A 27305-nucleotide genomic window follows, 5' to 3' on the forward strand; every position below is an offset into this window, starting at 1 on the left:
CCTTGGAGGACGAGAGGGGGGAGTTAATAGTGGGAAATGAGGATATGGCTGAGTCTTTAAATAAGTTTTTTGTGTCGGTCTTCACGGTGGAGGACACAAATAGTTTGCCAAATATTAACGATAGAGGGTTGGCAGCAGGAGAAATACTTAATACAATTAATGTTACCAGAGAGGCAGTGCTGGGTAGACTAATGGGACTGAAGGTGGACAAGTCCCCGGGTCCGGATGGAATGCATCCCAGGGTATTGAAAGAAATGTCAGAGGTAATAGTGGATGCGTTAGTGATTCTTTATCAAAACTCGTTGCATTCTGGGGTAGTGCCGGTTGATTGGAAAACGGCTAATGTTACGCCGCTGTTTAAAAAAGGAAGGAGACAAAAGGCGGGTAACTATAGGCCGGTCAGCTTAACGTCTGTAGTAGGGAAAATGCTGGAATCCATTATTAAAGAGGAGATAGCAGGGCATCTGGATAGAAATGGTTCGATCAATCAGACGCAGCATGGATTCATGAGGGGAAAGTCGTGCTTGACGAACATGTTGGATTTTTATGAAGATGTGACTAGGGCGGTTGATGGAGGAGAACCGGTGGATGCGGTGTTTTTGGATTTCCAAAAGGCGTTTGAGGAAATAATAACAAATGGGATTACTATCTCAATGGAAACAAATTAAAACATGCTACCGTGCAAAGGGACCTGGGGGTCCTTGTGCATGAGACGCAAAAGCCCAGTCTGCAGGTACAACAGGTGATCAAGAAGGCAAATGGGATGTTGGCCTATATTGCGAGGGGGATAGAATATAAAAGCAGGGATGTCTTGATGCACCTGTACAGGGCATTGGTGAGGCCGCAGCTGGAATACTGTGTGCAGTATTGGTCCCCTTATATGAGGAAGGATATATTGGCATTGGAGGGAGTGCAGAGAAGGTTCACCAGGTTGATACCGGAGATGAGGGGTTTGGATTATGAGGAGAGGCTGAGGAGATTGGGTTTGTACTCGTTGGAGTTTAGAAGGATGAGGGGGGATCTTATGGAGACTTATAAGATAATGCGGGGGCTGGATAGGGTGGAGGCGGAGAGATTCTTTCCACTTAGTAAGGAAGTTAAAACTAGAGGACACAGCCTCAAAATAAAGGGGGGTCGGTTTAAGACAGAGTTGAGGAGGAACTTCTTCTCCCAGAGGGTGGTGAATCTCTGGAATTCTCTGCCCACTGAGGTGGTGGAGGCTACCTCGCTGAATATGTTTAAAGCGCGGATGGATGGATTCCTGATCGGTAAGGGAATTAAGGGTTATGGGGATCAGGCGGGTAAGTGGTACTGATCCACGTCAGATCAGCCATGATCTTATTGAATGGCGGGGCAGGCTCGAGGGGCTAGATGGCCTACTCCTGCTCCTATTTCTTATGTTCTTATGTTCTTATGTCCCTCTTAAAGGGGAGCTGCAGTGAAGAATGTACTGCAATTTAAATGATGATAGTGAGTGCCATGAGGAGAGAGAGTGTTCTAGGATGGCAGATTCTGAACTGGAAGCATTAGTTGTTAAAATGGGGAAGAGAAGAGATCCCAGGATTTTGTAAGGGGGCCTGGAGGTCTTTAGAAACCACACTTAATATGACATCTCCTACCTACTGCATCATCAGCCTCACCATATCCCCATCACTGGAGGGAGAGGTGATGGCCGAGTGGTATTGTTGCTAGATTATTAATCCAGAAACTCAGCTGGGGACCTGGGTTCGAATCCAGCCACGGCAGATGGTGGAATCTGAATTCAATAAATAAAAATCTGGAATTAAGAATCTATTGATGACCATGAAACCATTGTCGATTGTTGGAAAAACCCATCTGGGTCACTAATGTCCTTTAGGGAAGGAAATCTGCCGTCCTTAGCTGGTCTGGCCTACATGTGACTCCAGAGCCACAGCAATGTGGTTGACTCTCAACCGCCCTCCAAGGGCAACTAGGGATGGGCAATAAATGCTGGCCAACCAGCAACGCCCATGTACCATGAATGAATAAAAGACTCACACAGCAGCACCCCTGGCACAGGACTCACATCTCATGTTTCACTCTCACACACACACCGATGCTACCAGCCTTATACCCACCATCGCTGTCTCCGTACATCTCCACCTATTCACTATTGCAGGCACAATGCTACACAATCACTGACATTCCTGCTCTCTCTCTTGCAGGATTTGTAACTGCCAGGATCAGAGCAGAACTGGGAAGGATTCAAGTAAGCTTGCATCTCCAAAGTCCCACTGAGGAAATGTTCTTTGCATCATGGGACTGGTTGTGTCAGAGCCTGTGGCATCTGCACCAATTTAATCATTAAGGATGATTGTATGTTCCTGCTAATGCCCCCAGCTCACCTTCATCCCACTGCGTGTTGTGATGAGCCAGCTGCAGATGATATGGGCCACTTACTTCCCACGCAAACTTCTTCTGAGTTCCTGCTTCAGGAGGAAGAGAGAGAGAGAGCAGCACGAATGGAGGGTTCTTTTGATCTCACACTTGCAGCTGGAAGTTCAGATACTGCTGCTACACGTACCCTGGAGGTCAGTGTGGAGTTGGGATCAACATGTGGCGAGTCACCAGGCATGAGTCTACTACAGCCAGGCTCCAGGGAAAGGATGGATCCTGTGTCCATTCAACAAGGTCCCAGACAAGAGGATCGGATGAGGATCTTGATGAAGCAGCAGACAGGATGCACTGTTGGCCACACGCATTGAGGTGCAATCTGCCAAACAACCTCCTGACACAGCCAGGAAGAGCTGACTCCTAGTTGACAGAAGGCAGCACACAGATCTTGTTCATCCCTGCAGCCTCTGCTCCAGCTCTCCAAGTGAGCCATAGTCCCAGAGGCGCTGCTGCTACTATATCCCTGCCTGTTGCAGCCGTTGTGTAGACACTGAATCCTCCATCCTCCCTATTAGAATGTAGCAACTCTGGCAAATTCAGAAACTCAACACAAAAAAAATCTCTGGAAACTCTCCAGAACCTGCAGACATTGCAATAGACACAGTCGGAATTCCTTTATTTGTGATTTGGGTGCCTGGTCCTTTAGGGAAGCAGTAGTTCTGTAGGAAGACCGTAGTGTCGCGACATTCCTTTAGGGAATGCCAGGGCAGGGCCCATCTTGCAGCCAGGACTGACGTTGCCTAGATTTGGATCATCACATCAGAGGTCAGGCTTTGTGATGTCAGGATGGCAGTCTCAGTTGGCACATTCTGGAGATGCCACACAGACATCGTCTGTACAGGCCTCGCCATGTGGCCATGCTGAAAGCTGTTGGCAGAGCAGTACCACACAACTTAATGTTGTTCCCTCGGTGTGTGTGTGTGCGTTACACCAATCTGTATGTACATGATTCGTTGTTGTTTCACTTCTTACACTTAGTGGTGCATAAGGCAGACTCTCACCTGGATCCACATCCTGGAACAGGTTGCTCACAAGTCTGTCGCCAGAGGCTTGTAGTTTGAGAGTCTCCACTCTGCATCAAAAGTGACTGACCAACAGTCTCTCCTGCTCTGACCACCAGCTGTTAGCCTATTGGTTGAATTTACAAGTTGATGCTCTACCTATTCGGCCATGTTATGGACACATCTTCCTTGGCCACCAAGTCCTGGAGCGGGACTCGAACTTGGAGCTTCTGGTTCAGAGGCAGCGATGCTAGCCACTGTGCCACAAGACCTCCAAACATGTGAGCACACAGGTGTGAATCTTCATGCACGATCTTGTGTATATCTGCGCACATTCTGTTGCTAATTTGTGAATATGAACATGTGTGTGTTTGGTGAGAGTCTGTGTACACTTGCTCTGTGTCTGTGTGGGGTCAGGACTGCCCCTGTATGACAGTAAGCAACTGTTCACTTTAAGGACAGGCTGTAATTTGTTAATACACAGTCCTGAGAAGTGATTAGGAGCTGGATTTATTCTGAGTGTAGGGACCAGTATCACAGTGCAGCTGCCTTTTGCATTTCACCGGAAGTGGCCAATTGGTGAACCCACCTCCACCTCTCTGAAAGATTTCCCGTGGCATACTGACAACATCTGGCTACAAGATGTGGATAAAGTGCTTCACTGATTCCACATGAATGTAAAAGTAATTGGAACAGCTGTAGGGTGTTTAAACATCTGGAATCTGCTTGGACTCTTGTGTGAAATTCCTCAGAAGTGCCAGTGGGATTGGGAAGCTGGAGCCGTTTCTCTGGCTCTGTTGGTGGAATGATTGAGAACAGGTTTGGGTTGTTGTTGGGTTATTTGAACGTATGAGTTATGAGCAGGAGCCCAGATCACTCGAGCCTGCTCTGCTATTCAATAAGATCATGGCTGATCTGATTGTGGCCTCAACTCCACATTCCACCCACCCCTGATGACCTTTGACTCTCTTGTTGGTCAAGAATCTATCTACCTCTGCCTTAAAAATATTCACTGACCCAGCCTCCCTGGCTCCCTGAGGGAGAGAGTTCCAAAGATTCACGACCCTCTGAGAGAAAACATTTCTTCTCATCTCCATCTTAAATGGAAGACCCCCCCCCCACTCCCCCTCTTACTTTTATACCGTGTTCCCTCATTCCAGTCTCTCCCATGAGGGGGAAACATACTCAGTATCCACCCTGTCAAGTCCCCATAGGATCTTGTGTTTAAATAAGATCACTTCTCATTCTTCTAAACTCCAATGGATACAGTCCCGGCCTGTCCAACCTTTCCTCATTGGATAACTGCCTCTTCCCAGGAATCAGTCGAGTGAACTTTCTCTGAACTGTTCCAAAACTGCACGGTATTCCAGACGTGGTCTCACCATCACCATGTACAACCTTAGCAAAACATCCCAACTTTTATTTTCATTCCCCTTGCAATAAACACCAACATTACATTTGCCTTCCTCGCCTGTAGTTTCTTGCTCTCTGTCTCTCTTCTTCAACAAAGGAGTCACATTTGGTTTTTTTCCAATCTGAGGAGACCTTTCCACAATTTTGGAAAGGGAAATTTGGAAAGTTGAAGCTCTGCAGTCACCGCTTGTGTGATCCTCGGATGAAGTCCATCAGGACCTGGGGACTTGTCAGCTTTTAGTTCTAATTATTTTCTACATACCCTTTCCCTAGTGATTGTAATTGTTAAGGTTCCTCTCTCTCTTTCTATACAACCCACAGTGAAGAGAATCAAAATATCTGTCATCTGCCATTTCCTTATTTTTCATTATTAATTTTGCATTCTCACTCTCAGTGTCAAGGTCAGTTCGGATTCTGCCCAAGTGAATCTGTTTTTTTCAGTAAGTACAGGCTGGATCATTGTCCCTTGTTTGTTTGATCCCTTGTTCAAGGATTTATTTGAACTGTAGATTTCCCTTTAGGAGATTATTGAGATAAAGGTGGTGGAGGAGGCAAATTGTTCCACGTTTGTAAGGGGAAATGTTACAGCCCTGTCTGCTCTCCATCACATCCAACTCATTCTTGGACTAGGCTGTCTCCAATTTCCTCCACTGACCAAGTCTTCATCACTCTGCTGAATCATGGGACAATCCAGCACTGAACCTCATTCAGTTCATTAAAGACGTTTTTTGGCATTTGTGCGAAGTTGTCCTCTCGTTCAGACTCCCTTGAAGTGATGCTTTTAATTGACCTTGCAAAACCCTCCCAGACTCTATAAAGATGCTTAAACAGTTGCCTGTATGCAATATCCACTTGCATGTTCTTGCTACTCATGTTTGAGACCAATGTTGTGTAAAAATCAGACCTTACCAGAGTCAAATGTGCGAGAGGTCCTCGGTTCAAATCCCAGATGAACCCTGGGTGGCACGGTGGCACGGTGGTTAGCACTGCTGCCTCACAGCGCCAGGGACCCAGGTTCAATTCCGGCCTCAGGTCACTGTCTGTGCGGAGTTTGCACATTCTCCCCGTGTCTGCGCAGGTTTCCTCTGGGTGCTCCGGTTTCCTCCCACAGTCCAAAGATGTGCAGGTTAGATAGATTGGCCATGCTAAATTGCCCCTTAGTATCAGGGGAATTAGCAGGGTAAATAGCTGGGGTTACGGGGATAGGGCCTGGGTGGGATTGTGGTTAGTGCAGACTTGATGGGCCGAATGGCCTCCTTCTGTACTGTAGGGATTCTATGATTCTATAATTATCAATGACTGTGGTCTGCAGCAGTTGAGAATGGCTGACCGTGGTAATCTGAATCGCTCAGAGTGCTTCCAGAATCTTCTCCATTTGTAACATCTCTTTTGTTTGCAGTGAAGTTTAAGCAGAAAGCTGAAATAATGCAAAATATGGCCAAAGGCACGGGATGTTCCAAACCTCAACATGGAGACAATACTAAAGGTGAGACTCAGAGAATGAGAGGAATGTGTTAAATTGGGTGGGAAAGAATAACAATGTCACAATCTCAGTGTCCAAACAAAAACATTCTCCCTTCTTGTCTGAAGCATGAGAGGGTCAATCTGGAATCGAAACGTCAGCTCTTTTCTCTCCTTACTGATGCTGCCAGACCTGCTGAGATTTTCCAGCGTTTTCTCTTTGGGTGATGAGATAAGAGTTGAATTCCTGAAACACAAGCAGGAACTGACATCTTTCAGGACATCGCATGTGAATTCCCACCAAGGAACTGGGTTCGATTCCCGACTCGGGTCACTGTCCGTGTGGAGTTTGCACATTCTCCCCGTGTCTGCGTGAGTTTCCTCCGGGTGCTCCGGTTTCCTCCCACAGTCCAAAGATGTGTGGGTTAGGTGCATTGGCCATGCTAAATTACCCCTGAGTGTCCTGGGATGCGTAGGTTAGAGGGATTAGTGGGGTAAATATGGATTATGGGGATAGGGCCTGGATGGGATTGTAGCTGGTGCAGGCTCAATGGGCCGAATGGCCTCCTTCTGCACTGTAGGGATTCTATGATTCTAACTGGGCAGTTTAACTCTGAGTACCTTGTGTGTACATTGTAGTCACAGCCTCCCTACCGATTAGTTCAATTGTGAATAATTACAATGGCTCTCTAATCAAGCTGAGTGCTGGCAAGACGGCGAAAGCAGAATTCTGCTGTTTTGATGCGATTAATATTTTTATTTCTTTGCCTGGATATTTTGTTCTCCTGAGACAGGGAGTGCAGTTTGTGTCAGCATTTCTATTATTCATTTGCATTTGAGATGATTAAAGGACTCACGAGGGTAAAAACAGAGAAGCAGTTTCTTGTGGTGAAAGAAGCTGGAACAAAGGGAATAGAACTTTAAAATTAGGAGTTAAATCAGGGCGCACTTTTCACACACTGGGGGGATCTTATGAAAACAATTCTAAGTCCACGATGAGTGTGAAAATAGGAGTTGCTGATCCGTTTTTTGGGCGAGTCCAAATCTGCTATCTTATCCACTTAGACTAAAAAAAAGCCTCAAAAATGGTTTCTCGTCTGTAGGGGAGGGATGGAGCTCAAATTGCCCGAACGCAGGCTGAGAGCAGCAGAGGGCGCATTTGCGCATGTGCAGGTCTCTAGCAGCAGAGGCCTGTCACTCAGCCCATGCTGCTCTCAGCCAGCCTCCCAGTTGAAGCACAGCGCCCCCCCCCAGCTATCACAGGGGCCCGTGGCCTATCATGACCCTCTCACCCGCCCAAACTGACCAATTTTCTTCCCTCTCTCCCTTCCCCCCACTGATCACTAATGCAGAATGGCAGCGGGTTCCCCCCGACTGGCCGCCCCTGGTCTGGCCCAATCCCCTTGGCACTGACTGGTGCCCGGTGGGTAGTGCCAGGGTGCCAGGCTGGCACAGCCCAAGGGTCACCTCTCCTCTTTGCCCTCGACCTCCCTAGGGGGCCTCAGTGGCCTCTGGTTCTACCGGTGAGGCCATCTCGTTTGGTCCCTGTTGCTGGGGTCCAGCTGTGATTCTTGCCGGAAAGAACCTCTCCTGCAAGGCCACAGAGGCAAAGGACCCCGGTCGATAATGCCCTGGAATCATTAATTCAATGCAAAAGATATTTAAATTTCATTTAAATAATTTATTCAGCCTCGTGCCGGAAATGGGCATGAGACTGACCTCGCTGGATATCTGGTGCGGGTAAGATCACGAGAGGCGGGAAATCGGGCGTGAACCTGGTTTCTCAGCTCCCGCACGATCTTACTGGCTCACCCTGCCCGGCTGTAAGGTCACCCCCCAAGATTATAGAAATCTGAAATTCTCTCCTCTCTGTCAGTGAAGCTTTCAAGCCAGAGGTTGATAGGATTTTGTGGGGTAAAGTTATCAAGGGTTAAGAAGTTAAAGGTGGGTAAAAGGAGCTTGGGTTTGGATCAGTTAGAGACTAAAGGAAGTTAAAACTAGAGGACACAGCCTCAAAATAAAGGGGGGTCGGTTTAAGACAGAGTTGAGGAGGAACTTCTTCTCCCAGAGGGTGGTGAATCTCTGGAATTCTCTGCCCGCTGAGGTGGTGGAGGCTACCTCACTGAATATGTTTAAAGTGCGGATGGATGGATTCCTGATCGGTAAGGGAATTAAGGGTTATGGGGATCAGGCGGGTAAGTGGTACTGATCCACGTCAGATCAGCCATGATCTTATTGAATGGCGGGGCAGGCTCGAGGGGCTAGATGACCTACTCCTGCTCCTATTTCTTATGTTCTTATGTTCTTATGTAATTGAATGGGGGGTAGGGGGGCAGAGAACTTGAGGAGCTTTTTAAACCAGAGTTTCAAACTCTCCATGTTGTTATTTGGGGAAAGCCAAATACATCAATACTAGAACAAGGACAGGAATTCTGATACATGAACTGCACAGTTCTCAGGCTTTCCTTGGCTTTTGGAATGCTGGCTGTATTTTCCTTACCGTTTGATCATTTGCCTTGTTTTGGGATTCTCTGCATCGCACACCATTCATTCCCCGGCAATACTCTCCCAAACCTGCTCAGTTATGATTTGGAACCAGCCACACTAAGGGCCTTTGGGCTAATGGCTGTCCAGTTCCATGTAGCCCCACCCACGGTTAAACATCCAATGGTACTGCAGAACCCCACAGACCCTGTGGGAAGAAAATTGAAGCGGTTTAGAATCCGTTCTTCCTGTTCTGTTTTTCTTATTTAACTTAGGTTGCCTTTTATTTAGTTCTTAAGGAAATCATGGATATGTTAACTAATTGTACCTGAAGTTTAGCTTGATATATTTTTATCAAAGTTTACATATTTCCTAAAACCACTGTATCTTCGAACATGTGGAATCTGCAGGACTGCTCCAGTTTCTTGGAATAACCGCTCTTGCACCGAGTGTTCTTTAAGTTTGAATTGTGTTGTCACTTCCTTTTATGCCATCCTTACCCGGTCTGGCCTTGCATGTGACTCCAGAGCCACAGCAATGTGGTTGACTCTCAACTGCCCTCCAAGGGCGACTAGGAATGGGCAATAAATGCTGGCCAGCCTGAGACGCCCATGTCCCACGAATAATTTTTAAAAAATTAAAAGTAAGTGTGAAGTAAATTCAATCGATAATTTCATCAATATCCTTCACATCTCTGCTCCGGCCTCTAGTGTTTCTTCCATTTATTCAATGCCACAAGTTGAGGACTGGAAAACCCAATTGGTTTAAGGAGAATCCTTTTACCGCTGCAATCTTAGTCACTCCAGTCTGCCAATGACAATTTGCGCGCTGTGTGAAGTGAGTTTGTCAGTTTCAATGTGACTAGTTCTTGGTGAATGATCAAGGCACAAAACTGCATGTGCTTTGACGTGGATTGAGCAAACACATTTCCACTGCGGTGGAAACAGAAATGTCAGCATGGGTATTGAGGCAGTGTAGGATGTATTTTGTGAAAGCTGTTTGCCATGAGTATTTGGGCTGCAGAATTTCAGGCACCAATTCAGGGTCAGGTATTCCCAGGTAAGTACAGCACAGGGCAGCAGTGGAATGAAGCTTCCTCTACTTTACCCCAACAATTGTACACAACCCAGACAGTAGCCCACAATGGCACCGGGGGGACATTTTCCTTCTCCACACCAGACCTCTCTGGACAATTGCCAGTCAATACCAAATTAAAGACAATTTTGCACTGCACACACATATGCAAGATATACATATAATTCTATACATATACAAGAGGAGACCATTCAGCCCATTGAGCCTGTTCCCCTATTAGATCATGGCTGACCTGTACCCTTACCCCATTCACTTGCCTTAGCTCCAACTCCTTAAAAGTTCTTGGCTAACAAATATCTATCAGACTCTGATTTAAGATGATTAATTGAGGCAGAATCTATTGTTTTTAGTGGGAGACAGTTACAATCTTCTGCCTTGCATGAATCTTCACTCTTGTTGGTGCAGACACGATGAGCCGAAGGGTCATGATGATTCTATCAATGGCCTATAAATTTTATATTAGTTGAGCGTGTAATTTTATTCAAGTCATCGGCATTCACTGGGCATTTACTTGCATTTTTATATAAGGGAGCAGTCTGAACTCTAGGTACATGTTATGCAATGTGTGTCTCTGTAAATAAAAACTTGTAATTTATAAAAGCCAGGCTCCAGATCTATCGTTTACCACCTGTTTTTCTGAATATGGCCAAAATTCACCCACCAGAAAGAGAAAGAAAGAAACCCTACTTTACAGAAAGAGGCCATTCGGCCCATCGAGTCTGCACCGACCACAATCCCACCCAGGCCTGCCCCCATATCCCTACATATTTTATCCGCTAATCCCTCTAATCTACACATCCCAGGACACTAAGGGGCAATTTTAGCATGGCCAATCAACCTAACCCGCACATCTTTGGACTGTGGGAGGAAACCGGAGCACCCGGAGGAAACCCACGCAGACACGAGGAGAATGTGCAAACTCCACACAGACAGTGACCCGAGCCGGGACTCGAACCAGGGTCCCTGGAGCTGTGAAGCAGCAGTGCTAACCACTGTGCTACCGTGCCGCCCGTTCTTACTATCCACCCAAAAAGAGAGGTAAAGAGAAAACAGGGAACTATAGACCAGTGAGCCTAACGTCAGTACTGGGGAAGTTGCTTCAGTCCATGATTAAGGATTTTGTAACTCAGCATTTGGAAGGCAGTGGTATAATCAGAGAAAGTCAGCATGGATTTATAAAAGGGAAATCATGCTTGACGAATCTTTTGGAATTCTTTGAGGATGTAACAAGTAGAGTTGACCGAGGGGAAGGTGGCTTTGAATAGCTGCAGCAAATCTTCCTCCCTTTGATATCCTTTCCCTCCATCATAGAAATCATAGAAACCCTACAGTGCAGAAGGAGGCCATTCGGCCCTTCGAGTCTGCACCGACCACAATCCCACCCAGGCCCTACCCCCACATATTTACCCTCTAATCCCTCTAACCTACGCATCTCAGGACTCTAAGGGGCAATTTTTAACCTGGCCAATCAACCTAACCCACACATCTCTGGACTGTGGGAGGAAACCGGAGCACCCGGAGGAAACCCACGCAAACACGAGGAGAATGTGCAAACTCCACACAGACAGTGACCCGAGCCGGGAATCGAACCCGGGACCCTGGAGCTGTGAAGCAGCAGTGCTAACCACTGTGCTACCATGCCTCCAGTTGTAAAGATTAGCACTCCTGTGGTGGTTGTCCCTTTAAGGGCAACACAGCAGAGCAAGGGTCGCCTGGCTTGGGGGACCAATTGAGAATCAGTGGGCAATCACCCCAGGGGGTGGAGTCTCTCTAGGCGCAGCCATGTGACTGCTGTACTGCTGGAGAGTTCTTATCAATAAATATTTTTGTGTTCCTAATGAAGTCTGTGAAAGTGCATCATTACATCTGGCAATGAGGATAAAGTTATCGTGCCACTGTATCTGGCCCAACACCTGTGAGTATCCTTTTAATCGCAGTCTGAAAAAAAATACTTACTAGAGTGTCTTGCTTTGGGTGAATAGACCCATCTGACATATTGCCAGACCCTGAAGGACAGACGCAGAAGAAATCTAAAATGGCCAGCACAATCAAAAGTTTAGAAATGTGTAGAGAAAAAAAATCAAGAGAAAGTAACTCTGCGTAACGAGAACTGTGGCTTTAGGTTAGAAGAAAGAAGAGTTGCTGCAAAGTTGTTTTAAAGAGAGGAGATCACAGAAAGCAGTGCTTTGGTTAAGAAATGAAATACCCTAAGTGAGTGCGGGAAAATTAAGGAGCTGAAACTGACAAGCTCCCAATCTGCAGGATCGGAGCGGGATTGGAGTGGGATCAGAGCAGGATCGGAGCGGGATTGGAGCGGGATCAGCGTGGGGTCAGAGCAGGATCGGAGTGGGATCGGAGCGGGATCGGAGCAGGGTCGAAGCAGGGTCGAAGCAGGGTCGGAGCAGGGTCGAAGCAGGGTCGGAGCGGTCTGCAGAGATTCCCCAGCACTGATGGACTTCAAGCAAAGGAAGATAAATTTTCAACGTACTTAAAAACAAAAGAACAAAAGTTAATAACAGCAGCCCGGAATGGACCACAGCGAATCCCCAAGTGACTTTTCTTTATTCATCCATGGGACATGGGCATCGCTGGCTGGTCAGCATTTATTGCCCATCCCTAGTTGCCCTCGAGGAGGTGGTAATGAGCTGCCTTCTTGAATCGCTGCAGTCCATGTTCTGTGGGTTGACCCACAATGCCGTTAGGGAGGGAATTCCAGGATTTTGACCCAGCGACTGTGAAGGAATGGCTGATATATTTCCAAGTTAGGATGGTGAGTGATTGGAGGGGAACTTGCAGGCGGTGGTGTTCCCATTTAATTGTTATCCTTGTCTTTCTAGATGGAGGTTGTGGGTTTGGAAGGTGCTGTCTAAGGATCTTTGGTGAATTGCTGCAGTGCATCTTGTAGATAGTACACACTGCTGCTACTGAGCGTCGGTGGTGGAGGGAGTTGATGTTTGTAGATGTGGTGCCAATCAAGCGGGGCTGCTTTGTCCTGGATGGTGTCAAGCTTCTTGAGTGTTGTTGGAGCTGCACCCATCCAGGCAAGTGGGGAGTATTCCATCACACTCCTGACTTGTGCCTTATAGATGGTGGACAGGCTGTGGGGAGTCAGGAGGTGAGTTACCCGCCATAGTATTCCTAGCCTCTGACCTGTTCTTGTAACCGCTGTGTTTATGTGGTGAGTCCAGTTGAGTTTCTGGTCAATGATGCTCCTAAGGCCGTTGAGAAAATCACCAAAAAAACCTGCACCTTCAGAGAAAGAACACAACAGAAAAAACACACTCTCCAAACAACCAGAAGAAAAGAAACTCCCAAGATCCCTGAAAGGGATTTCCTTCAGTAAAAAGGAGAAATTTTAAAAATTCAAAAAACAGCAGCCAAGTTCACGCCAAAGCTCAGGGAAAAAGCCGACAGCTGCTGAACAGGTGAGTGAAAAAAATGACAGTCTTGAAGTGGCAATGCACTTCAAGAAGGAACAAACAGGAAGATTGGAGGAGACCCCAGATAAAGGGCAACCCTCAAAAAAGGAGCATAAACAACAGAAGACCTCAAAGGATACAATGAAGACCTCGCAGAAGAGGCAGAACACATTAGAAACGAGGCAAGAGAAACTCCAGGAGGGCAACAAGAGACTAAATGAAAAACAATGAGAGAATTGCGAATGGAAACAAGACAACACTTTGTCAGGGACAGATCTGAGCAACAGTGAAACTAAAAAGGGTTTGACTGAAGTTAAGACGAGTAGAAATAAAGGTTCCATTTGTGAAATGTACATGATGGATTCACCTCGGAAGAAATGCAGGAATTAAAGACTTCAAAAGAAACCAGAAACTACTGAAGAATAATCATCGAAAGGAATTAAAGTTCTAGAGAAGACATTAAAACAACAAGATGAAATGACTGACAGCAAACTTAAAAAAAATAAGATTAAGCTAAGAAGAAATTAATAAGATAATACAGAATCCGCTGAACTCCATGAAAAAGCAACTAGAAAATAAGAATGAGTCCAGTGAAGAACTAAACTGGGAAAATAAGAGTTTGAATGAGGGAATCTTGACAATGAAAAATTAAAGAGATAAAAACATTGAATGAGACAGCAGAATCAGCAACTCAGGGAGTGAATTCCACAGATTCACCACCCTTTGAGTAAAGTAATTCCTCCTCATTTCTGTTTTCAATCTGCCACCCCTTAGCCTAAAGCTATGGCCTCTTGTTCTAGAATATCCAACAAGGGAAAACATCCATTCTACATCTACCCTGTCAGTCCCCTTTGGCATCTTGTATTCCTCAATTAAATCTCCTCTCGTTCTTCTAAACCCCAGCAAGCATAGACCTAAACTGCTCAATCTCTCTTCATAAGACAAGTCCTTCATTCCTGGAATCAACCTGGTGAACCTTCTCTGAACCGCCACAAATGCATTTACATCCTTCTTATGTAAGAGGACAAAAACTGTGTGCCGTTCTTTGGATGTGGTCTCACCAATGTCCCATACAGTTGCAACAGCTATTCCATTAGCAATGAATGCCAATGTTCCATTTTCCTTCCTTATTACCTGCTGCATCTGCACACTAACCTTCTATGATTCGTGCACGAGGACACCCAGATCCCTCTGTACCAAAGCATTTTGAAGTTTCTCTCCATTTAGATAATAAGTTGCCTTTTTATTCCTCTGACCAAAATGAAAAACCTCGCATCTATCTGCGTTAAACTCCGTCTGCCAAATTTTGGCCCACTCACCTGACCTATCCATATCCGTTTGTAAATTTCTAATTTCCTCATTGCAACTTGCATTCCCCACCCATTTTAGTGTCATCTGCAAATTTGGTTATAGAACATTCTATCTCTGTATCCAAGTCATTAATATAGATTGTAAATAGTGTTATGGTTCAGGTTAGAAACTCCAAATTGTTTTATGGAGCTTGCCTGAATCATAAGTTTTGCATCTTGAATTTGGCGAGAATAAGCATGAGATGTTCCACTTCAGGTGTGACTCTAAAGACCCAATAGGGAGCTTTTATCAAACAAGTTTATTTAAGAATATAGTTAACATGTATAGTAAGAAAATTAGCAAGAACTTTTATCAATTACAAACAAGAAACAAAACAACCACTATAATGTATAACCCTTAACAAAGATATCTAATGTGTTCCAATCAAACCACAACCCTTGCCATAGACAAAACCCTTTAAACAGGTTCAATACAGCAAAGTCTACTGCTCACGTGACACTGGAAATTGAGTCCTTTGGTTGAAGTCTGCAGTTCTCTGGATTCACTCTGAACAGTCTGAAGACAGGGCAGCTTCCCAAAACACGAGAGAGACTCTGGTCCAGCCCCCAACAACAGCAGATTTTCACCCTTCAGAAAAACAAGGTATTGTTTTCAGCTAACCAGTAGAATTTTCAAAAAACAGGAAGAGAGGGAAAACACTTATTTTTAGCTTGCTGTCCCTTCTAAAACTAAAAACTCAAATCTGCAGCTCCAAACTGAAAATAGAAAAAAATCTGTCCAAAAACACATGACTGTCCTCCTAACAATGCAGGATTGAAAAACTAATCCCAGAGTAATCCTCGAGTTTTTTGAGGAAGTGACGAAGATGATTGATGAGGGTAGGGCAGTGGATGTTGTCTACATGGACTTCAGTAAGGCCTTTGACAAGGTCCCTCATGGCAGGCTGGTGCAGAAGGTGAAGTCGCATGGGATCAGATGGATACAGAACTGGCTCGATCAAAGAACAGCAATAAGTTTAACAACACCAGGTTAAAGTCCAACAGGTTTATTTGGTAGCAAAAGCCACAAGCTTTTGGAGCACTGCCCCTTTGTCAGGTGAGTGGGAGTTCTGTTCACAAACAAGACATATAAAGACACAAACTCAATTTACAGAATAATGGTTGGAATGCGAATACTTACAACTAATCAAGTCTTAAAGGTACAAACAATGTGAGTGGAGAGAGCATTAAGACAGGTTAAAGAGATGTGTATTGTCTCCAGACAGGACAGCCAGTGAAATTCTGGGCAAGCTGTGGGGATTACAGATAGTGTGACATGAACCCAATATCCCGGTTGAGGCCGTCCACATCATTATTCTGTAAATTGAGTTTGTGTCTTTATATGCCCTGTTTGTGAACAGAACTCCCACTCACCTGACGAAGGGGCAGTGCTCCGGAAGCTTGTGGCTTTTGCTACCAAATAAACCTGTTGGACTTTAACCTGGTGTTGTTAAACTTCTTACTGTGTTTACCCCAGTCCAATGCCGGCATCTCCACATCATGACTACCATTGGTCAAAGAAGACAGAGGGGAGCAGTGGAAGGGTGCGTTTCTGAATGGAGGACTGTGACAAGTGGCGTTCCTCAGGGATCAGTGCTGGGACCTTTGCTGTTTGTAATATATATAAATGATTTGGAGGAAAATGTAACTGTAAGTTTGCATTATGTAACTAGTAAGTAAGTAACTAGTAAGAAAATGTAACTAGTAAGTTTGCAGACGACACAAAGGTTGGTGGATTTGCGGATAGTGATGAGGACCATCAGAGGATACAGCAGGATATAGATCAGTTGGAGACTTGGGCGGAGAGATGGCAACTGGAGTTTAATCCGGACAAATGTGAGGTAATGCATTTTGGAAGATCTAATACAGATAGGAAATATACAGTAAATGGCAGAACCCTTAGGAGTATTGATAGGCAAAGGGATCTGGGTGTACAGGTACACAGGTCACTGAAAGTGGCAATACAGGTGGAGAAGTTAGTCAAGAAGGCATACGGCATGCTTGCCTTCATTGGCCAGGGTATTGAGTTTAAAAATTGGCAAGTCATGTTGCCGCTTTATCATAGAAATCATAGAAACCCTACAGTACAGAAAGAGGCCATTCGGCCCATCGAGTCTGCACCGACCACAATCCCACCCAGGCCCTACCCCCATATATTTTACCCACTAATCCCTCTAATCTATGCATCCCAGGACACTAAGGGGCAATTTTAGCATAGCCAATCAACCTAACCCGCACATCTTTGGATTGTGGGAGGAAACCGGAGCTCCCGGAGGAAACCCACGCAGACACGAGAAGAATGTGCAAACTCCACACAGACAGTGACCCAAGCCAGGAATCGAACCCAGGTCCCTGGAGCTGTGAAGCAGCAGTGCTAACCACTGTGCTACCGTGCCGCCCACTACATGAGGTTATAGAACCTTAGTTAGGCCGCACTTGGAATATAGTGTTCAATTCTGGTCGTCACACTACCAGAAGGATGTGGAGACTTTGGAGAGGGTACAGAAAAGATTTACCAGGATGTTGCCTGGTATGGAGGGCATTAGCTATGAGCAGAGGTTGGAGAAACTTGGTTTGTTCTCACTGGAGCGACGGAGGTTGAGGGGAGACCTGATAGAAGTCTATACGATTATGAGAGGCATGGACAGAGTGGATAGAAGCTTTTTCCCAGGGTGGAAGAGTCAATTACTAGGGGGCATAGGTTTAAGGTGCGAGGGGCAAGGTTTAAAAGAGATGTATGAGTCAGATTTTTTACACAGAGAGTGGTGGGTGCTTGGAACTCGTTGCCGGGGGAGGTAGTGAAAGCGGATACGGTAGTGACTTTTAAGGGGCGTCTTGACAAGTACATGAATGAGATGGGAATAGAGGGATATGGTCCCCGGAAGCATAGGGGGTTTTAGTTAAGTCGGGCAGCATGGTCGGTGCAGGGTTCGAGGGCCGAAGGGCCTGTTCCTGTGCTGTAATTTTCTTTGTTAATGAGGGGAGATCTAAGAGAGGTGTACAAGATTATGAAGGGGATAGATAGGGTGAACGGTGGGAAGCTTTTTCCCAGATCAGAAGTGACGTTCACGAGGGGTCACGGGCTCAAGGTGAGAGGGGCGAAGTATAACTCCGATATTAGAGGGATGTTTTTTACACAGAGGGTGGTGGGGGCCTGGAATGCGCTGCCAAGTAGGGTGGTGGAGGCAGGCACGCTGACGTCGTTTAAGACTTACCTGGATAGTCACATGAGCAGCCTGGGAATGGAGGGATACAAACGATTGGTCTAGGTGGACCAAGGAGCGGCACAGGCTTGGAGGGCTGACGGGCCTGTTTCCTGTGCTGTCCTGTTCTTTGTTCTTTAAACACAAACAACCCTATTTAGACCACTTAAGAAGCAATACAAGGACATTTCCAGTCAAACCAGCAACAATGACATCACTGGAGCTGTGAGAGCCACAGAAATCATGATTTAAAAAAGTCCTTTCGTAAAGGTCACTAACGTCACAATAGTTGGGGCCCAAGACTGAACCCTGTGGCACCCTAGGTCCAGTTTGCCAACCAGAAAAAGACCCATTTTCCCCCATTTTCTGCTTTCTGTTGGTTAGCCAATCCTCTGTCTAAGCTAATATATTACCCCCAACCCCATGGGGGTAAAACCTTATGTTTTAACCTTTTGTACGGCACCTTATCAAATGCCTTCTGGAAGTCCAGATACATTACATCTACAGGACCCCCATTATCCACTTTTGTTTGTTACATCTTTGCAGAATTCTAGCAAATTAGTTAAACATGATTTACTCTTCATAAAAGGCCACTCATCCATCTACAGTCCCATCGATGCTGCATCTAACTGTTTCTCAAGTGATTCTGGGTTTTTGCCTCCCCTGATTTATCTGGGAGCCTATTTAGTGCAGTACTAGGGGTTGAGGCTCTTCAAACAAATCCCATGGAAACTGCCAAAACTCTCAGAGAACAGAGATCTAATGGAACCCGAGTCCCAGAGTTGAAAGACTTATATACTGCACAATTCAACCCTTAGGAAAGAACTTTACTGCAACTGTGTGTTACACTTGGATATGGAGCTGGGTAATGCTGGTATAAAGTATATAAGATGGATAAATGTCCAATTCCCAGCACTCAGTTCTGAACTAGTCTCAATCACCTAGAAGCAGCGAGAGGAATTCTTTAGAAATTCTTTTCCGTAATTGGATTTAGATATTGTGCCTATAATGGGCGACTACGTAACACGGAGATGGGAAAGGAATCATGAAGTGACATAGGAAACATCACAACTCTACAGGAAAGGAGAGATTGACCAGCTGGTCTATTCCTGTCCAATATTTACATATGTCTATATATATATGTGTGTGTGTGTATATATATATATATATATATAACTACTGGCCTTCACCTTGGGAAGCAGAAAAATTTACATAAAATACAAGAGTGTTCTTGAGTGTTGGATTAAAAAACTAAAAGAGGAAGGGCTGAATTTTCCAGGTTCCTCCGCTGGAAAACACATTGTGGGGGGGGGGGGGGAAAGACTGTTGTAAACCCCCCCCCCCCCCCCCCCACCCACACACAAGGTCTTTGTTACCCATTCTGGGCTGCATACTTTGCAGAGTGAAGGTGCTACATTTTGAGATGGTTTAAGGGGCATTTCTTCCAAGTTCACTGATGGGGTGATGCAGTCAGACCTAAAGATTAACCCAAAGTAGTAACTGAATTGTAAAAGTTAAATCACCCGCCCTAAAGTGGAGAAATGGCTGTTGGCGGCGATATTTGAGGAGGAATGATTTAATATATAACCATTTCTAGATTACAACGTCTCCTTATTGAGATTGTTAATATGGCTAACTTTAAGTCAACCTTTAAGGGAAAGATTTTAAAATGTTTAATCTCGGGTATTGCTGGCAATAATTTTCCGATTGCTGGATGTCCTCAGTAGGCATTGGTGGGCTGCCTTCTTGAATCACTGGTAGCAGTTTGATGCAAATGAGGGGCTTCCACTTCCATGGGCAATTGGGAGTCAACCATTGGCGGGGATTGAAGTCATTTATAAACCAGACCAGGTAAAGACATCAGATTTGTTTCCCAAAAGAACATTCATGAATGGTTAGATTTTTTTTTACAATATTCCAACAGTCTCATGATTACTTTCATTGGCACCAGAGTTTCATTTCCAGATTGGTTTTGCATTAAACTGAATTAAAATTTTAGAGCAACAATTCCTAATTGTTGCGAGATTTGAGCCAAGATGAGAATTCTGACACTGAAATAATGTCCCTTTTAAGAATGAACATAAAAAACAAAACAAAATCCTGAAGATTAATATATTGTTTTGTAGATGGAGACGCTGAGAAGGTGACAGAGGGAGAGAAAACAAAGGAGAAGAAGCCAGAGGAGAAGCCAGAGGAGAAGCCAGAGGAGGAGACAGAGGAGGAGACAGAGGAAAAGCCAGAGAAGACAGAGGAAGAGAAGCCAGAGGAGAAGCCAGAGGAGAAGCCAGAGGAGGAGACAGAGGAGGAGACAGAGGAAAAGCCAGAGAAGACAGAGGAGGTGACAGATCTCCCCACCCCAGTGAATGTTGAAGTGACTCCCCCAACTGATCCACCCAGCCCATCGTCACCGACAGGAAGCGGTGGGGATGAAGCTAATCCTACCAAAGACCAAGTAAGTGGCCGCAAAAGATCTACTCTTTTTCCACTTCAACTACTCTATATTCTGCCTCTTCTGTTCAACATAGGGAAGGAGCTGTGTTAATGGGACAAAAGAATCTCTCAGGGTGGGTAGGGGCGGGGGGGGGTGTGTGTTTGTACCAATAAGGACACGATCTCAGTATAGTGGCTATGTCAGTGTAGTGCCAGAAACCCAACGATAGGGATTTTACCATACGGATTGTGAGAAATTAGAGGCTAAGTGAGGGACAGAAATTGGACGAGTTGAATAGCAGACTGACAATTTTTTGAGACATTGTCTTAAGTGGAAACCTGGGTAATATTGAGAATTCAATTTGAAACACAATCTTGTCTTTCACAGCACAAAGTCTCCGATGAAAGTTGGCGGAGGCTGCATGAGGGCTTTGCCGTTGATTTGATGTGTGTGGACTTTTAGATAAAGAGCCACATAATAGGATATTAGCAAAATTGAAACACATTGAATTAAAGGGGCAACGCTGGGCTAAGGGACAGAAAGCAGAGAGTAGTGATGAGTGTTTGCTTTTCAGACTGGAGGGGATTGTACAGTGTGTTTCCCAGAATTCAGCAGTGAAGCCAATGTTCTTAAATATATATTAATGACCTGGACTTGGGTAACTAGGGAATAATTTCAATGAAGACACAAAACTTAAGAACATTATTAACAGCAAGGAGGATGGTAACAATGTCTGGAGGAATAGAAAGACTGATGGTGTATGAAATATAACCCAGAGGAGAGCAAAGAATGTATTTGACCAATTGACAGTGCCAGTGTGATGTCTCTTTGATTGAAATTTTATGCGGAGGTGGATGCCCCGCCCATACTTAATCTCGTTTCCGTGAGAATGGGAAGCTCTGAGTTGATTCAATGGCTGTTGAGCTGTTGCCTTCATTCCCACCTCTTAGAGCTGTCAGCTAATCAAATAGCCAGCAGCTGTCCAGACCCAACAGTGCCACTGGGAGTGGAGGTCACTGCTGGAACTACAGTTAAATTCCATTGAAGAGTACCATTGGAGCTGGATCACAAGGTGAGTGAGCAGGGTTTCATCAGGGCGAGTCTGGTAGGCCCCGACAAGGGGTGTTGGGGAGGTCATGAGCAAGAGGATAGTGGTTGGGGAATACTGTGTGAATGGGACCTCTGGGCACAGGGTGCCCAAACTGGAGGGACACTCTCGTAACCTACAGCAAGGTCATCAGGGTTCACCTGGCAGTCTCATCCTGGAGTCTTGGCACCTCCACCACTGGTGACATACCAATGGAGGGGGCAGATGATGGGCATGGCCCCCTTGCCATGCCACCCAATTTTCCACCCCCTATTCCCCTCCCCCACTTGCCCATTCTCAGGAGGTCTGTAAAATCCTGACCCTTGAATTCGAAATGAACTGGGTTGGGTTTATCTGACCACATCCAGCACTTTATTTGGGCTTTAAACAATGGAAAGCTGTTGAAGTTCAGTCCTTGACTTAGATGACCTGGAGAGAATTGAGCTGGCGCCTCCCATTACACATTTCTACTGCATCATCAGTACATTGTACATTTAAAAATCTTCACATTTCTGATGCCTAACCATAGGTTGAATCACAATTCAGAACTACCATTATCAATGTGTGTGATGTTTCCAATGAATCTTTGCATTTCTGATATGAACTCATTTGGTATTAGGAAGCAGGTGGTGAGAAGGATGAAGATGCTGGAAAAGGTGATGAAAATGATGGCGGTGATGGTGATTCTGATGGAAGCGATGATGGTGATGATGATGACAGTGACGATAGTGATGAAGATAGTGAAGATGATGATGATGAGGACAGTAAAGATGAGGATGAAGAGGAAACCAAAGATGAAGAACCTTTGAGTCTCGAATGGCCAGATACTCGACGGAAACAGGTCACCTACCTGTGCCTGCTTCCGATTGTGTTCCCTCTCTGGCTAACAGTGCCTGATGTCCGAAATGCGGTAAGTGGAAAAGGATTGTGAGAAAAATTAGTTATTGGTAACAGAGCAAGCAATGTGTTTAAATAAGAAACCAGATAAGGTCTGATCATAACACATGAGCAAGGATTTAATACATGGCAATGACCCGGTCTCATTGTATACGCGGGAGGCAATCAAAGATTTGAAAAGAAAATTGGATAGGCTCGAGGGAAATAAATTTGTAGGACTGTGGGTATAGAACGGAGGGATAGGATTGACTGTATTGCTTTACATAGAGCCAGCGTTGGGTCAATGGGCCAAATGGCCTCCTCCTGTGCAATTATGACTTAAAAATCCCAAATTAAATCATCCCCAGTTTAAAATGTTGTTTTTCCCAAGATTGTGGCGAATAAAATATCTGTGATATACATTATTTTATTTTTCAACAGGCTTCAAAGAAGTACTTTATTGGAACTTTCCTTGGATCTATTTTATGGATTGGTGCTTTCTCATATTTGATGGTGTGGTGGGCCCACCAGGTATGTGGAGTGTTTGAGGAAAATTACTTTTAATCCGTGGATGTTTGAGTCTCGGATGAAACTCCTGTGATTTAGCTTGAAGTACACCAACTAGAAAAAATCCTACATTACCGTGTGGTGAGAAATGTTCTCTTTGGAGAAGGATTCTTGTAATTTACAGTTTATTATCTGTGTTGGTGGCACGGTGGTTAGCACTGCTGCCTCACAGTGCCAGGGACCCGGGTTTAATTTCCAGCCTGGGTCACTGTCTGTGTGGAGTTTGCACATTCTCCCCGTGTCTGCGTGGGTTTCCTCCGGGTGCTCCGGTTTCCTCCCACAGTCCGAAAGATGTGCGGGTTGGGTGCATTGGCCGTGCTAAATTCTCCCTCAGTGTAACCTGAACAGGCAACTAGGGGATTTTTCACAGTAATTTCATTGCGGTGTTAATGAAAGGCTACTTGTGACACTAATAAACTTTATGTTGGTCTCCGCTTGTTTTGGCGGAAGAAGCGGTTCATTTAAAAACCAATTATACCAAACAGTTTACACCCATTCATTTCTAAATTCTGAACCTATGCAGCTGTCTGGAAGTTTGCGATCTGTTTGAAGTCATTTTTCATAATGTACTTTTTATAATCTTTTACTGAATAATCTTTGAATATTTTTGAAATATTGATCAGTTCAACACGACAAAATCATCTGAACATAATGCACCAATCTGATTAGATTTTGAAATCCTTCAGTTGTGATTTAACACTGGTGCATTAAAAAAAATATTTGATACAATGTGTGTTGCTGGCAAGGCCAGTATTTGTTGCCCATCCCTACTTGCCTTTAAACTGAGTGGTTTGCCATGCCAATTTAGAGGGCTGTTGTTGTGTGTCTGGAGTCACAAAGAACAAAGAAAATTACAGGACAGGAACAGGCCCCTCGGCCTTCCAAGCCTGCACCAACCATGCTGCTCGACTGAACTAAAACCCGCGACCCTTCAGGGGACCGTATCCCTCTATTCCCATCCTATTCATGTATTTGTCCAGACGCCCCTTAAAACTCACAATCGTATCCGCTTCCACTACCTCCCCCGGCAGCGAGTTCCAGGCACCCACCACCCTCTGTGTAAAAAAACTTGCCCCTCGCACCTTAAACCTATGCCCCCCCAATAATTGACTCTTCCACCTGGGAAAAAGCTTCTGACTATCCACTCTGTCCATGCCTCTCACAATCTTGTAGACTTCTTTCAGGTCGCCCCTCAACCTCCGTCACATGTAGGCCTGACCAGGTAAGGGTGGCAGATTTCCTTCCCAGATTAGTGAACCAGATGTGTCTTTATAACAATCAATTATAGTTTCATTGGCACCATTTTTGATACTAGCTTTCAATTCCAGATTTTATTAATTGAATGGAGGGATTTGACCCATTTACCTTGGGCATTAGCCTGGGCCTCTGGATTACTAGTCCATGACATTACCATTCAGTCACCATCTCCCCACAGTATTTATTAGTGCCCAAGTAACTACCATTTACATTTTGTATTGAAATCTTCCACTTGGATTATTAATTTCATACATAAGAAATCTGGAAGTATTTGGTTCAGTAGAATTCTGTCCAATCAAGTGAGACAATGGTTTGATTTCATATATTTCATCCACCGGGAGTGAAGGGGAGGCAGTTTCTCCCATAAGCAGACTAAACATAGAAACAAATAGCAGGAGGAGGCCATTCGGCCCTTCGAGCCTGTTCCGCCCTTCATTTTGATCATGGCCAATCATCAAATTCAATACCCTGATCCCTCCTTCCCCCCCATATCCCTTGATCCCTTTAGTTCCAAGAGGCATACCTACTTTCTTCTTGAAATCAGACGACATTTTGGCCTCAACTACTTTCTGTGGTAGTGAGTTCCACAGATTCACTGCCCTCTGGGTGAAGAAATTTCTCCTCACCGCAATCCTAAAAGGTTTACCCCTTACATATCCCCAAACTATGACTCCTAGTTCTGGGTTCCCCCACCATTGGGAACATTCTTTCTGAATCTACCCTGTCAATCCTGTTAGAATTTAAGTTCTATGACATCCTCTCTCTCTCTTCTAAACTGCAATGAATATAATCCTAACCGACTTAGTCTCTCCTCATATAATAGACCTGCCATCCCAGGATTCAGCCTGGTAAACCTTCGCTGTACTCCCTCTATGGCAAGAACTTTCCTCAGATAAGGACACCAAACTGTACACAATACTCCAGGTGTTATCTCACCATCACTATACAATTACAGCAAAGCATCCCTATCCCTACACTCAGATCCTCTCAATGTGAAGACCAACACACTATTTGCTGTCTTTGTTTCCTGCTGCACCTGTTTCAAGTGAATAAATGTGAAGACTTCAGTTTGATGGAATTCCTGTTTAAAAACTTCCTCCCATCCTTGTTTGAAGGTATTGACTCTCACTGGAGTACAGTTCCTGGGGCACCGACTCCCGCTGAATGATGTAGGGTTTGGGTCACGGGGCCCAACCGCTCTCTGTTTAAGTAGTTGTGATTCTTTGGAAAGTCTAGGCATTAAGTGTCACAGGCTATTTGATGGTGGAAATGGTGGAAAGCTGAATCTCCTCCTGCTCTTCCTTAATGTCATTGGTGCTTTTTCCAGCAGCTATCGTTGGAGAAGGAACCTTGGCTGATATTTCTCAACTAATCTAAGTAGCACTTTGGCCAAATTTAGTATCCAATCTCTGTCCAACTGAGTTAAGCTGAAGTCTTTAAGTTTGTATAACTTGTTACAGCAGGCAGTGCATTTACACAGTAAGCTCAAACTCCTCTTGGGATCATAAATCCTTTTTATTCCAGAGTTAAGAGTGTGGAGACTGGTGAGATTCTGTGTATCGCTCCCGGTCCAGCAGAAGCTCAGGGATTTTACAGCTATTTCCTTTTTACCCAGGTGGGTGAGACGATTGGCATTTCCGAAGAGATAATGGGTTTAACCATCCTTGCTGCGGGTACATCAATCCCTGACCTCATCACCAGTGTTATTGTTGCTCGCAAAGGTCTGGGGGATATGGCGGTTTCCAGCTCAGTGGGAAGTAACATCTTTGACATCACAGTTGGGCAAGTATCATTTCTCAGGTTGTTGCAATAACGGGGTGAGTTTTAGCGGCGTGGGAAGGGGGGGTCACATTTATATCATATTTTGTGCATTCTGCAGCCCTTCCACTGAAAACACAAAGGACAAGTTATAGTCTACCCCACTTGTGTGATTAGCACCACTCCACCCATGTTTTAGTGTGTAACGTCCTGTCAGTCATGGCTCAACATGTAGCATTCTTGCCTCTGAATCAGAAGGTTGTAGTTAGGTCTCACTCCAGAGACTAGATCACATACCTCCGTAACACCCCAGTGCAGTACTGAGGGAGTGCTACACTGTCTGAGGTGGTGTCTTTTGTATAAGACATTAAACCAAGGCCCAATCGTTTATCTCAGGTGGATATAAAAAGTCCCCAGGCATAATTTATAATGACAACCCCTGTTATCCTGAGTCCAATATTTATCCCTCAAATATCATCACTAACACAGATTATTTAGCCATTATTACATTGGTGTGTGTGGGATCGTGCTGTGCAAAAATTAGTTCCAGTTGTTCCGGCAAGTGACTGTACTTCAAATCTTTCATTAACTGTAAAGTGTTTCAAGACGTCCTGAAGAGTTACACTTATACAAGCTCTTCCTTTGATTGTATTGTACATGTCAACTCACACTGCTCATGCCCCACAAAAAGGGATAGTTGGAGCACTTACAGTCACTCCTAATGCTTCTGTTAGTGCCTGTTGTCTGTTCCAGCTTTTTCTAAGAAGCAATGATTTTAATAGGTTCAAAGGGCCTTTTATCCTAGTACAGTTCAACTAATTGAAAACTCAAAGGTGTACTAATATTGCAGATTGTGAAGGGTACAGTGCCTCAGAGAGGCTATGAACGTGACAGATATTTCACACCAATTAAAAAGCAGGTATGTACAATTTGCTTCTCAAATCCTGTTGTGTGGAAACACTCAGGAGCAGCACACGATGCTGGTGTTGTAGATGGGAGCACGGTGTTAGGTGCAGTCAGAGGTGTGCTGACTGCTACCAAAAGAGAAAATGCTGGAAAACCTCAGCAGGTCTGGCAGCATCTGTAAGGAGAGAAAGGAGCTGATGTTGAGTCCAGATGACCCTTTGTCAAAGCTAAAAGGCATAGAAAGTGGGAGATATACTGCAGGGTGAGGGAATTAAAAATGAGTCATAGCCATAGAAACCAGGGGAATAGACTGCTAATAGCTGTCCACAGAGAGAATAAAGGGTGTGAATGACCAAACGGCAGAGAAGCTGTAAACTGTGACAAATGGAGATGTTTGGAAGGGGGGGGGGGAGAGAATGGGACAGAGGTAGAATGTAGAAAAGGGGAAGCGGGGGGCGAAAAGGTAAGAGAAGGAGGGGATGAAGTAGGGGAAAGAGTGGGGGGGGGGGGGGGGGAAAGAAAAATGGAGAAAGACAATAAAGAAATAGAAGGTAGAGAACATCAAAAAATTAAATAAAATAGA

The 27305-nt window shown here is 45.0% G+C and overlaps 1 protein-coding gene across 1 annotated transcript in view; it reads left to right on the forward strand.

The window, feature by feature from the left end:
* Positions 1-27305, forward strand: part of slc24a1 (solute carrier family 24 member 1) — a 64303-nt gene that overhangs the window by 34023 nt on the left and 2975 nt on the right. The window contains exons 6-12 of the mRNA XM_078241894.1: positions 6229-6315; positions 9798-9833; positions 13269-13490; positions 19967-20292; positions 21978-22268; positions 22676-22765; positions 25674-25840. Of these exons, the coding sequence (XP_078098020.1) occupies positions 6229-6315; positions 9798-9833; positions 13269-13490; positions 19967-20292; positions 21978-22268; positions 22676-22765; positions 25674-25840 (1219 nt within the window). The remainder of the gene's footprint in view (positions 1-6228; positions 6316-9797; positions 9834-13268; positions 13491-19966; positions 20293-21977; positions 22269-22675; positions 22766-25673; positions 25841-27305) is intronic.

This window comes from Mustelus asterias, chromosome 24 (assembly GCF_964213995.1).
Source record: "Mustelus asterias chromosome 24, sMusAst1.hap1.1, whole genome shotgun sequence".
NCBI lineage: Eukaryota > Metazoa > Chordata > Chondrichthyes > Carcharhiniformes > Triakidae > Mustelus > Mustelus asterias.